This window comes from Aquila chrysaetos, chromosome 10 (genome assembly GCF_900496995.4).
Source record: "Aquila chrysaetos chrysaetos chromosome 10, bAquChr1.4, whole genome shotgun sequence".
NCBI classification, from domain to species: Eukaryota; Metazoa; Chordata; class Aves; order Accipitriformes; family Accipitridae; genus Aquila; species Aquila chrysaetos.
In genome coordinates this window covers 1,820,975-1,834,724 of record NC_044013.1, presented here as the reverse complement: position 1 = coordinate 1,834,724, position 13,750 = coordinate 1,820,975, and the positions used below count along the sequence as shown (strand labels likewise).

Genomic DNA, 13,750 nt, shown 5'->3' with positions numbered 1-13,750 from the left:
CACTAAGGACCCCCATGTACTTCACAAACATCCCAGGAAAAAACAGCAACCGTGCTACTGGAATTACGGAAACGCTGGGCTGTCTTCTAGAGTCTTTCTGGCACAGGGATGAAGCCAAGCAACTATGAAAATAAACACTGAAAACAAGGAAAAAAAAAAAAAAAAAGCTTATCAGGCAGTAGCAGGTCTGCGGCAGGCAGTTTAGCCATGGAAAAAGCTGCCTTTCAAGCCAGCCTCCCCGGGCAGCGGCACCGAGCAGAGCCGGAGGGAGCCCGGCTGCCTGCCATCCCACCCGCGCATCCACGGGGGCCTCTGCTTGATGGCAAGATGCAGAAATAGAAGGGTGGTCATCTCAGCATGGGGGAAAACACAGAATAATAAGAAAAATACATTTCGGTTGATCATTTTGGCTTGCTTAAACTGTAAGTAAAGGAACTTCTGATTCAAAGACCCATGCAAAGACTTGCCCTGCTGAGCGTGCGGAGCGTGCCTAACCCATTCGTACTTGCACCAGCGTGACAGACTGCCCAGAGGAGGGGACAGTCATTGATTGAAGCAGCGTCCTCAAATACTGTAGTTACACCGAGTACTTCACAGCAGACAGCACTAGAAAGTATATCTAGAAGTACCGAGAGCAGAATCCCCAGGAGATCCCCCGTCCCACGCTCCAGCTCTGCCCCGTGTTAGATTTGTTACTCCCGCGTTATTTACTGCCGCCGGTCCCGGGAAGCGGCCGCAGGCTGGGGCCGTGCCGTGGGGCAGCCCCGCAGCGGTACTCCCTCCTCCAGGGCTGGCACCCATCGTAACCGAAATCTCCATCCGCTTCCCTGACCTGGCAACCGTTGCCTGATGTTGGAGTAATTCTGAGGAAGAGGAGGAAACCGCAATCCGATGATGAGGGGTCCCCTGCGCCCGACAGCTCTCTGTTAAAATCAAGCTTGACTGGAATCACGTTGCAGCTTCGCCTCCTCTCAGACACTTACTCTTTGATTCTGCCAAATTCTTCCTGATATCCCCAGGTCTCAGAAGGACACTTTTTATCCTAAATGTTTTGCCTTTGGAGTCTGCTAGACTGGACAAAGTACCCTATTTCCAGGAAAGTTTCTTCTTTACATTACCCCACGCTTGCAAGCCCTGCAAATTCTAAATGCAATGAAAACTCACTATTAATAATCAGTAGCGTACAAACTAGGATTAATAACCAAGAGAGAAAACCAAAAGAATTCTCTAAGCACAGATCGGGCCCTAGATCTGTGCTGCTGGGACTAAAAAGGGGCATTTTCTGCTCATACTGGGAGATGCACAGTGGGAGAGATGGGCGTAGGGGCAGGAGGTGTAACTGCAGGGAGTGAGAAAGATGTTGGAAGAGCAGCTGCCATCACGTTTGGTTATTTATTTCAATTAAGCAAAGCAAAAGAGTTGCTACTGTATCAATATTGGATTTGTATTGAAGATCAAAATCCACTTTTATTCCACCTGAACTGTGGCCATCTGCGATGCCAAGCGCCAAGTCAGCATTGCCGGAGCACACCCCATGGTCGGCGATACCAAGACCCGCTCTCAGCCTGGCATTGAAGCCAACCCCTTCAAAGCCTTGCCAGAGCCTGGTTTTATGATCATTTCCTCAAGGATGGAGCTTTGAAACAAACCGGCAACTCTGACAACTGCTAGAGGAGGTTTAGCTGGGCTTTTCCTAAACTCAACCCCCCCACGATCCACCGTTCAGCAGTTTCTGTCAGTGCGACGTATGGCGAGGTCCCAATCTCAGCAGATCCCAAAGTCAGCCCAAAGAGTCTCAGATAAAATCTGTTTTAACCAAGACCACACAGACCGAGTTTCATCCCAGGGCAGGCACACAGAGTGCAGACTTCAAACATGTATATAAATATACCCATAAATATCCCAAACTTTCCAGTCAGCTCCCTGGAGAGATGCTGGATACATTCTGCACTGCCGATGCCGCGGCAGGGAGCGGAGAGCAGGCTCAGCAGGCAGCACCCTGCCCACGGAGCTGGTGATTTATTCAGCATCTGGCAGGGCAGGCTTTCAAGCTGGAGTTTGACAGGAGCAGAAGGTGCATGAAAAGCAGTAGCAAGCGTGCAAATTCCTGCTGGGCACCGGCAGGAGCTGCTGCTCCACACGCGGCTAGGGGTTAGCTGGGATTTATTGCTGGGGTGGTGAACTGGGAGGACAAAATTTGCTTTGTCTTCCACCTACGGCATGGGGAGCTTCCTACCCAAAGGTGCGAGCAACCCTGGAAATACCGGCGGGGTGGATCTGAGCTTTTACACGGCTTTGTCACTGTCGTTGAGGACCTTATACTGCAAAAGGAAGCGTGCGTGCACATGCGTGTGCGTACACGTGTGTGCAGGCACGCACACATATGTGTTTATCGCTGGCGATGACAGCAACCAGAAAGCAGCGGGACCGGGGAGCCAGCATCGTAGGAGCAGCTAAAGAGCTCCTCCTGCTGAAATCCAGCCGGGGAGATGGGGCTCACGCTGCATGTACCGTTCTTCCGAAGGAGTAACATGGGATTTCTTACTTCAAGGAGGAAATATCACGCTACAAACACCGTACACACATGCGGATGCCCTGTCCACATCCTTGCCCGCACACGTCCCGTTTCCATCCTGTCCTCCCCCGTTCGTGTATGGTACGGGCAAGAACCCTACGAAAATAACACAAAAAACAAGGAGCAAGTGGAAACTAAAATCATTTGGAAAAAGGATAGACATGGGAGTATCTTCCATCATCCTTGCACTAGATAGCAGGCCATATAGTACGAACAGACTAAAAAAGAAAAAACAAAAAAACCTTACAAAAAATTACACTGGCTATTAAAAAACAGGCCCAGCTGGATGCAGCTCTATAGATCAATCTGCACAGGAAATAGGGAAGACATTAAGGCTGTAAGCTATATCCCAATAAATATAATGCAACTGTGCTCTGAATTGAGCAGATTAGGACAGGATTACAGTGCAGGATTATAGGACCACATCAAGTGCTCTCATATATTTTGCCATCTAAAGCTTAGATATTTTAAAGCTTCGATGCATGAAATGAGCCTGACCAAGGGAGCCTGGAAAAGCAGCTATGGCAAAGTGATCATTCCCAAATTCCCCTCTTCTGTGGTAGGCCTGTAGGGGCATAAAGATGACCCCAGAAGAAGGGATAAGGGCTGAGGATTCGATCCGTCTGCTCACCCCCTGCACACTGACCCGTCTCCTATCGCACGGTGTAAGCACAGCCGTACCGGCACAGAGCGAAGCATCCCTGCGGACCAGCCACACAGCCCAGACAATGCCCAGGAGCGGGTCCTGAGACGAGATTATAAAGGAATTGAACAAAAATGCCGTAATGCCTTTCCCGGTATATCATCTCGGCTTTCTGCCATTTAAAAATTTGCTGTGCTAGAGGTTAAATCCACCCCTTGGTATTCAATAGCCTTTGATAGCCTTGCCTGATACCTAGTAACATTTTGACCATGCTCATACTTTCAGCATCCAAAACATCCCATGACAGTGAGTTCCCCAACTTCACTACAAGATGCAGGGTAAACATTTCCTCTGTTTTAAACCTGTTGTCCAGAAATTCCATTTGCATTCCCCCCGGTTCCTGCGTTATGGGAGACAGTGAGTTACTTGCTACAGGCTGTTCCTGATTTTAAACACATCTGCTGTAATCCTTGTCAATCATCTTTTTCCTAAGCTAAAAGCCTGTTTAATCACCGGGTGCAGGGACAATCCCATCACTCAGAGCCCTCTACCTTCTATAGCCCAGCTTACTGTATCCATTTGAAATGGGATGGCCAGCACTGACTGCAGGATTTGAAATGTCAGCTCCCAGAAATTTATTAAAAACCCAGTATTTTACTGTTAGGCATGTTACATTTTCTAAAATGATGTTTGCCTTTTTGTCTACATAACTCAGGGATGGGGGGGGCGGGCTTTTCAGCAATAGTTCTTCCGCAGGAGTATTTTATCTTTTTGCCCATGCTGGTCAGTGCCTTCAGTGGTCACCACAAAATCCTGGTACTCACCAAAAGCTTTTTGCTATTTCAGGATTTGATCCTGTTACCCAAGTGCCATAATTGTCTTGGTGAGGTTACCAAACTGGAGAGCCTTTCTAGTAAATTTAGCGTGTTTGATCTCTAGTAATACTTAGAAAGTAAGTAATGATGTAGTTGAAGAACGACATTTGTTCTGGCGCTGCAGACTGCATATTTCACTCCCTTATTGCTTTTCCTGACACTGACTTGTACCAACGCAAGACACGTACCAAATTAGCCATACAAATCACAGCCCTTTTGCCATCAGTTTGTCCCTAGAGCTCTCTGGTATTTCCTCTTGCAGTATTTAGCCACAGTAAGTACTTTCATTTTTCACAATTAAGAGATATCGGCTATCTGGTCGCAGCACTATTTTTATCACCAGCACCTCTGCCCGCCGTGCACCAGCACGAGCCACCTCCTCCTCCTCACGCACCAAACGAGACCACAACTGATTCAGGGTAAAACAAAAAACCGAGTGAGAGCAAGTTTCACCATCAGTTTGTCTCTGACGATGTGCAGGTGCCCTCTCCTCCCCGCGGTCACCGTGCCCAGCTCCTTGCTGCACCGGCTGAGCGCTCGCTCTGCGATAGTGACATTTCCCACTGCAATCAGAAAAGAAAAGAAAAAGCAGCCCATCCTGCAAAGGTCTACCTGCTGGCCAGTCTTTGTACCAGAGCTTCAGCATGACAGTCCTAAATTTCAAGTTTTTAATTAGTTTAACCAATGAAAGCAACATAAACTGGGCAGAGCATCCCAGCGCTTTCTCAGGACGCAGGAACTCCTGAAGGTTTCCTGCGGGACAGCCTGGGGGGGGCTCGCTCCAAATGAAGCGAGTTTGCCAGGAGCTTGTGTGCTGTGGGAAGAATTCACCCCCCCTGAACAAAACCTCAACTAAATATAAAATAGATAAAATACGAATAGAAAACTATACCCCCAGCTCCAAAGGCTGCTGCATGGGTTAATCCAGCAGTGCCTCAGAAGACCACGACCTCCATAAATACTTTCCACATATAATGTTTGCCAACAGCATGTTTTGCAAAAGTTGCCTGGGTGCTTTTGCAGACATATACATATAACATTTCACCTCCGGGCTCTCAAACTGCAGCTGCCGGAGCACAGAGACGCTATTTTAACCATGCACGAGCAGAACATTGAGAAGTTTTATACTCACAGCTTCCCAGCCGTGAGGACAGACCCAGCCCGCGTAGTTTGGTCTTTAAGAGCTCGAACCCCAGCCAAGTGTGTATGGTAGGAAGCCGTGCAATGGCTGTTGGATGCAAGGAATTCGTTGGATAATAAGACACCAAATTGGCTTTGCAAATGGTGTTTCATCTGAGAGAAATACTATTGTCATCAGAAACAAACTAAGCTCATGCACTGCTGCACTTTCAGTTATTCAGTAATAGGCTGAACTAAGCTGTATTTGCTAAAGCAATGAAAGGAGAAAGAACTAATCATCCTATAAATAAACCAGCTTATGAGTATTTAGTAAGTGTTTCTTGTTAACAATTCATTACTTTCTACACGTAATTAAATAGTTCTTAATAAAAAAGGCTTCTTTACTGTGCTGTCTTTAGACTGGACCTATGGACATCTGTAGAAATGTCTGGAAGGCAAAACAAGCCATCCTGGAAAAGAAAACGTTCAAGCTCAGTAAGACTAGAAGAGCCCCTGTACTTCTAAAGCTAGAAGAGCAAAAACCTATAGAAAGCAGCAAGTGACGACTGCTGGAAAATGCCTCCCGCCCCACAGCAGACCCCTCTGCGCAGCCCCCTCTCCTGCGGAACTCTGCTTTCTCCTGGATACATGCGAAACACAAGATGTTATAGCTGTTTCTGTCAACTATGAAAAATGCACGTACTTAAAATTAAGCATATGCTTGAATCCATCAGCTTCAATAGAAATTAAGCGTATGCTTTATTTTACCATGACTAACGGCTCTGATGAATGAAGACCGCTCCATTTTATAAGCCGAGAAACAGAGAGGTGTACGAAGCTATTTGCACGGAGTCTGCACTAAAGCTGAGTGACAACCACAGCCCTTGGCACTGGGTAAAGCCTCAGAGCCAACACCAGCTACCCCTGGAGCACAAGACAGTCCCAGACTATCTCATTAATTACATTTTTCTGTGGCTTAAAAAGTCACTCTCCAGCAGGTTTGGGGATTGCGTATCCATCCCCACAGAAGTTTTCTCCCCAGCCTCTTTGCAGGTTTTCTCCTCCAGGCTGGGCACGTTTTCTGCGCAGCAGCAAGTAGAGATGAACATTGCTGTTGAGATTTGACCAACGCATTTTTGACTCGGCAGCATCCAGGTTCAGTGCCAGGCAGGTGTCTGTACATCAGGGTGGTTTGCAGGATAATCTCCTGTGGAGGAAACTTAAGACACCGGATCATAACTGTTTTATGGGAACACTGTGTGACTACAACATTACTTGTGCTTCTCAGCAAAGGCACAGTAAGTGTTAAACTATTTCTGGAGTGGACCAACACCACAGAAAGTGCAGAATCAGCAGAGAAATAAGATAAATTAGTATTTTCATGTGTGTACTAACACCGATCGTTTCTAACACAACTGCCACATGGGATTAGGATCATCAGAAGGGGAGCAAAAGAATTTCTCATTAGAAAGGAGGCAAGCTTCCAGATCTGAAAAAACCAGTTAATCAGAGTATCTCGCTCGGGGACAGCATCGCTCCTGCTAACCCAGAGTGACACCAGGGATTACTTCTATCATAACTCCGCTCGAAGCATGGCATCCCTGGGATGCCGTTCCATTGCCTTTGGACGTTTTCCCTTTTCATCACTCAAACACTGTGGGCTCGGTTCTCTACTTATTTACATCAGCTCCCTATTGATAACCCCAACTTGCTCCAAGGATTCCCAGCAGGCACCGGCAGAGCAGAGGTAAAAAGCCCTTTGCCCTTTCTTCTGATGCCAGCTCCAAAGCATTTCTTTCACACACTCGGTCCTCCCTGGACAGTGTCTCCAAACAACGACAAATTTCCCCAGCCAGCAGCTAAAGCCGTGACACAACTGTTCTGTTTCCATAAAAATAGTAAATGTGATGTCTTATTTCAATTTTAAGCTCAGACAGGCCATGGGCAAAAGTCAATCTCTTGGGAAAGCAAATATTTGGAAGAATTTTTTTTTTTCTAGTAGAATGACAGAGAATATATCTATTTTCCATACGGGATGTCAGCCTGTTAAAATGAACCTCTTTTGAAACTAAACAAAATGACAACCAATAGACTAAGTACAGTGATGTCTTTTTCACCTGCGTCCCTCAGGCTACACCCTCTTTCCCCAGGCTGTCCAAGCTCCCAGGGTGGATGAGGTCCTCTCCCTTGGATGCTCTTTCTAACACACAAGCCACATATTTTGCAGCCTGAACCCAGCCAGACTCTGGTTCTCAGGCTTTCAGTCCATTTGCTTCAGCTTTATAGCAGAGTGGGGACAAACACCATATTACACCTCTATTCTCCATGTCTTCTCTTTCGCTGTTCAGCCGTTATCCTTTTAATGCACATCAATAAATGAGTTTTCATTAAAACATCAGAAAGAGTAAATACTTCTACCCAAATTTGAAAGAGGCAGTTCAGTAGATGGACACAACCAACTAGCGTTAGAAGAGAAAAATCAAATTCAGAGTTTTCAGAGACTAGGTCACATGCATTTACCACTGCTCAAAGTCATGCTAATTCTTACAGTGCTCAGAACACTTAGAGAAGAAAAGCTACGAAACCAGACAACGTCTTCAGATTTTGTAAGCCTGCCTGGAGGTGCGCGCGGGTTGCTCAGTCAAGTTTCCCGTCGTCTTAGCTGTTTGCCGCCGAACGGACAGCCACCACGTACCCCAGCACGGGACATGCAGAAGTACCTGTACTTCATTCCCGTCTTGGCTTGGACGGTCTCTTGCAGCGACAGCCCATGCAGGTGCAGGAATTTCTCCAGCTGCTTCAGCTCGTCGGCTCGGCTCAGCTTTCCCGGCCAGCCCGCGGCGGGAGGGCAGGCTCTGGGAACCGCGCTTTGCTTTTTACCTTTCAGGAGGGCTTCGCTCGGCTTCTGCAAGCTCGGCTTGTGGGGTGGGATATCCGCGCAGGAGGGCTTGTACAAATGCATGGTCCACACGCGGAGCTGCGAAGAGAGACCCTCAATGCCCAGCAGCCGCCCGAGCGCGGGGTCCTCGGGAGCTCCCACCCTACAGTCTGCTGAGAGGAGAGAGGAGACCCCAGTGCCACCACGCTCCCACCAGTACAAGACGGTGTGAGCTGGGTTGTGTTGCCCAAGAGGACCACAGGACTATGGAGCCGTATTTTTCTCCCAGCCATTCTTTATATTATTGCAATTGGCTCATTTAAATAGATGCCCAGGATGGATTCTGGCCAAGATCAGCAACCTTGTTCATCTGCTGAAACCTATAATGGTCAAGTACTGCAAGGGATAAGGACTGCCAGTGGGAATAGAGCACTGACCCTGTTTCCCAGGTCTTATATTTAGATAATGAGAAATATTTGTTTGGGATTCAGTCCAAGGCCAATAAACGTAAAACAAATATTCTCACAGGGTTTATTTCAGGCCTTGGGCTGGAGAGATGAATACTGCAAGCATCTCTTATGCAAGTGTTTAAAATATTTTCTTTTCTCGTAGTCCGTTGTGAACTCTCACAGCTCGGGTTACCTGGTCTGTAAACTTCCCCGGTATCTGCAGCCTCCTGGGACTTTGACAATTAATAAGAAAACAAAGGCTACGGAGCAGTCAAACACCAAGAAGAAAAAAATAACCTAAAACCAAACAGAGAAGGGAAATGCTTGAGAAAGGAATGAGCTATGGGCATCAGAACCAGGACGGGGAACAAGCACCAGCTTTCGGGAGGCTGCGTGCTCCCACAGGAGCCCGTGCACGGATGGAGAGGGGCTGCGGGTGGGGAGCTGGCAAAGCCCCTGAGATGCCACCAGCCGCTACAAAACCTTCAGCTCCACAGAACCGGCTGCCTCTCGGCACGGGGCAGCAGGCGAGGACACAGGTACACGTCTGAACACTATGCCTAGAAATAAACGCACCAAGCCAAGAACCAGTTATTTCATGACTGCTAAATAGCGAACAAAAAGTTTCTGGTTCTCAGGGTCTTCATCCCTGGGGGGTGATGGGAGAAACAGCACAGGTTTTGCTGCATCACCAAAGCCAGTGACAAGGGCATCCAGTGCCCTCTGGTCAAGAGAACGTCCAGGAGGACCACAGTAACCTTTTCTAGCCAACACCAGCCCACAGCAAACAAATCATGACAATGTATGATACACAGCATGGAGGCAGATTTCTGAGGCTCTTCTGTTGTAAAAACTCAGCCCATTTTCTGACTGTCATTTCAATCCTAAATACATCGGAAAAATAAGTTAAATAATCAAGTGATGGATGTATCATGAACTCAACTAATCCTTAAATCTTTCAAAACAGATAAACAAAGACTGATCCCAAACCCAGAACATATTTTAAAAGATTATAATTCAATGTCACAGGGGAGAGTTTGGCATGGACATTTGGATTATGCAGTTATTCTTTCTCTGCAACTCTTATATCAGGGCCCCGAGGACACTAATGGACCTCAGCATCCCCGATCTCCCAGGCTGGGGCGGCGGGAGGGGTCCTGCCCTGTCACCCCAGGGCCCCCCCAGCCCCGTGGTACCCTGACACACGGCTGCCCGAAGACGGGGGATCCTGTTCTCATGATGCTGACGGAGCCCAACCATCAACGGTGGGGTGCAGGCGGTGCTTTTGGGCTCTACTCTTTGCATCGCGAGTACGCTCAGTGGAGGGATCCGTGCCCCGTGACTGCAGCCATACCTCCCTCGTAGGAACTGCATTTTTTCCTCCCAGGGGTGTAACACCAAAGGCTGTAGCTGTGATCTCTGGTGCAGCTGCCTTTTGTTTTACCTCCTGTCAGATCCAGCTCTTTCCCCATCTATAATGCAAGGTGAACCAATGGCAAAGAAGTATTTCCACAAGCTCTCCTGAAGTTTTTAGACGTAAGAGTTTCATGGGTTTGGAGCTTTAGGGGCTTGTATGGATCAGCATCATTAGAAACGTGGTTCTCCCAAAAGTTATTCCCCAGTGCTTCGCTGTTATAGCACCGTTTAAGACCACAGGTACCTGACCGCGGGCTGGTGTGGCCGATGAGCACTGTGCCTGAGAAATTGCTCAGTCTTAGTCTGCAGCCCCACTCATTTCTGCACTTAATCCCTACTTGCTCCATCTCTCATAGTTTTATCTTGTTTTCCTTTCAGTTATCCTGTTTCTGATTTTTATTCTAATGACATGTTCATTAATTTCTAATCTCAGCATGTCTGTGAGATCTTGGTTTGTGCCCGGCACTTCAGGCATCCCCCTCTGTCCGGGATTAGGGAAGATTTCACCCGACTTCTGGGCTGAAATCCCCACTGTTACTGATGCTTTTGTGTATTGCTGGGCAAAACGCTGAAACCCCCTTTGGCAGCAGCCCTGTCCCTCAAGGTGAATGAAACCCACATCGTTCCTCTGCCAGTCCCCAAAACAGCCATAAGTGAGCACGGCCACCCTGTCCCGACGATGCTGCTGTTTGGGGACAGTGGGACTGAGACGGCAACACCAGGCAGTTCATCTTTAGGTTCCTATTTCATTAAGGGTCTTACTCAGTGCAGGAGATTAGAGTGTCGCACGTCTAATTTCCACTAATACCAAGATCCCCTTATATTCTTTTTAAAGGAGTAAGATCAGATTCTGGAGGCTGCGACATTTAAGATCGATGGAATTAGAAGTTCAGCAGCTGCTGGTTTCCCCTCCCGAGCGGCTTGTTCGCTGCTGCCGCTGCCCCAGTCCGGGGAGGGAAGGGGGAGACGGGGACCTGGGGCCAGCATCACCCAGCAAAGGCTGTCCTGCCATTTTCTCCGGTCACCCACGCAATCCCTGCTCAACAGCAGCAACTTTTCAACTAAATTACAGCCACTTGGACAAAACAGCTCATGAGAAATAAGGCTGAATAACCACAGGCAGTTTGTGCCGAAGAAGTTAAGGAAACTAAGACACAAGTTTGCAGAATTTCCAGCCCTGTAACACACATCCATCATGGTGGAGGAAAAAAAAAACCCCTAAATAATCAGAAAAGTCAGACTCGTAAAGCCCCAAAGCTTTCTATTATTATTATTCCCGTCATCATCACCACCGCCATCGTTTCCTAGGCTGCAAACTGCTGCTGCCTGCGCAGCCAGCGGGGTACGTACCTGTGGGGCATCCCGGTGGTGTAGGCGATGGTGTACTCGTGGGAGAGCTCGCAGACCCGCAGGTACCAGTTCATCTCCAGCTCCCGCAGCAGAGCCAGCCGCCGGGCACGCTGCTGCGGCTGGCTGGCCCGGGCTCGGCCCTCCTTCCCGCTTTCCGAGGAGCTCTTCAGGGCTCTCTCCCTGCTCCCCAGGGAAAGCACCGACTGCTTCCTCAGCTTCAGGGTTTCCTCGGCATTCTTATTCCCCACGGTCCCCGTGCGTGCCGCCAGCATTTTGCGTCCTGTCTCGGTGCGGAGCAGCACACCCGGGCACTAAGTCACTGCCCTCAAATCATTTAAACTGATTTTCAGCACGCACTTTCCTCCCTCTATAACCTCATGCCGGCCACAAAGCTGTAATTAGATACGTGTCTGCGGAGCTTAACCAGAAAGAAGAGCTGCAACCTTCTCATGGAAACATCTGTAGCAGCTTCCCGCTTGCCAGCGGGCTTCGTTTTGCAACGAATAAGGAGGACGGTTCTTAAAAAACAACATATAAACACATGCAAAGCAGCGCACCTCAACTGGACTTGTACAAAACAAAGTATTTAGGTGGAGAGCAGCGGGGAAAAAAAGGTCCAGCTCACTAAAGCTGTAAACGTTGGAGGGCTCCAGCCGGCGTAGGTGAAGTCACGCGTGTGCTCCCCTCGACGGCAAACCCACAGCCACGTGGGCTCGCGCGAGCAAATTGCAGCGCGGTTCCTGATGGATGCGGCCTCGGAGCATCAGTGTCTTCACCAACACAGCCGAGTTAGAGCTGAGCCGGCCGGTCCATGCCTCCTCCTCCTCCTCCTCCTCCCAAATGCAGTGCTCCAGCTCCTCGGGTCGGCCCGTCTGGCAGGAGCTTCCATTCTCCACAGGATTTGTAGAAATTCAGGGATTTGATCACCCTTAAGATGAGAGCAAAGTTATGACTTTTCCCGATTCGCTTGCTGAGCAAATGGTGTTTGGAGAAAATGTATGAAAGGAGCGGATAGTAGAATTGAATTAATTTCCCTCTCTGGTTTGAAATGTAAAAGCTGGTGCAGAGATTACAGCACTAATCACAGCAGCCACTTTAGGAGCACAAACATATCCTTGTTTGGAGAGAGAGGCAGGCAAAGAGGAAAAAAGCCCTCTAAAGACAAGCAGGATTTTAAAGCCATTGCATTGAAAACATTGAAAAGAAGAGTAATCACCCACGCGTGCCCTGCGCAGAAGGACGTGTGTCTCTCACAGGGAAAGGCAACCTGCGAGCAGCTGCAGAGGGATCAGGGGGCTGGATGAAGAGCTTCACGGAATCAGGGAAAAGGAGCTCGGGGGGGTCTCTGGCCCAACCTCCCACTCGGAGCAGGTCTGGCACCAGCCCTGCGTGAGTTTTCCCACCTGAGCCTTGCCGACCCCCAAGGCTGGAGTCTCCCCCAGCCCTTCGGGCAGCCTCTTCCCACGCTGCACCACCCTCTGCTGAAAAACCTTTTCCCAAGGTCCATCCCAAAGCTCCCAAGCTGTGGCCGGTGTCCCCTGCCTTATTACCACCTGCCACTTCCCAGGACAGCTGGGATCCCCCACCTTCCCACCTCCCCTCCAGACACTTCCAGGCTGCTGCTGGGTCCCCTCTGGACCAGCCTGGATCAGCCCGGCTCTCACCACCCCTCCTGGACCCGGGTCCCTCCAGCCTCCGTCCACCCGGGCAGCCTCCGTCGGGTCCCCCCCCCAGCCTTCGGGGGCTTCCCGAGCCGGACACGGTCCCCGGTAAGGTCTGCTGGCCATGCTCGCTCCAGGGAGCCTGGCGTGGGGATCATCCTGCTCACAGCAACAGCACTCTGCCGGCTCGCTGTGTCTCAGGATGTGCTGCATTAAAAAAAAAAAAAAAAAAAAAAAAAAAAAAAAGCCCCTTTTAGGTGCCTTTTAAGAAAGCAGTTCCTTCCTTTTGGGAAGAAGTCCTATAAAATTTACCTTCCACAGAAACTAGTGTTATCCAAGCTATTTAGCGGAGATGGCACTAAAACGTTCCCTGGAAATTTTACAAAACTCTAGAAAAATGACTCAAAATTTGAGCTATTAACAAATCCTAGTTCAGTGCCTGTTCTAAAATGTTACCTCATTTGTCATTAAGCTTTCTAGCACTTCCCAAAAAGGAAAAGCTTTCCAGCAACTCCAGAAGCCTTTAAATCAACCCTGAGCAGCTGAAGTAATACATACTTATTTTACAGATAGGAAGTCTCAAGCCTTATACAATTCTTCAAGTTCTTTCACTTGGAAGTTGGCTAACAAAAGCAAAATAAAGTTCTTAAACAGTTTGAATAAGCACAATATGCCTTTTATATGTCTTCCATGTTTATAATTTCCTTAACCACGGAAACACCCTTCCCAAAGACCTTAAAAGGTATCAGTCACCTTAAAAGTAAACTAAATTAAAAGCAGATGC

At 48.6% G+C, this 13,750-nt stretch overlaps 1 protein-coding gene across 3 annotated transcripts in view; it reads right to left on the bottom strand.

The window, feature by feature from the left end:
- The window catches only part of KCNAB1 (potassium voltage-gated channel subfamily A regulatory beta subunit 1), a 73,219-nt gene extending 60,682 nt beyond the window's left edge, over positions 1 to 12,537 (bottom strand). Inside the window, exon 1 of one of the 3 annotated variants that reach the window (XM_030028889.1) lies at positions 11,306 to 12,537. In XM_030028889.1, coding sequence (XP_029884749.1) covers positions 11,306 to 11,577 — 272 coding nt within the window. In that variant the 5' untranslated portion in view covers positions 11,578 to 12,537. Of the gene's footprint in view, positions 1 to 3,580; positions 3,622 to 7,932; positions 8,830 to 11,305 lie in introns of those variants that run through there. The other 2 variants (XM_030028890.1, XM_030028892.1) reach the window with 2 other exon arrangements.
- Positions 12,538 to 13,750: the final 1,213 nt, after the last annotated feature.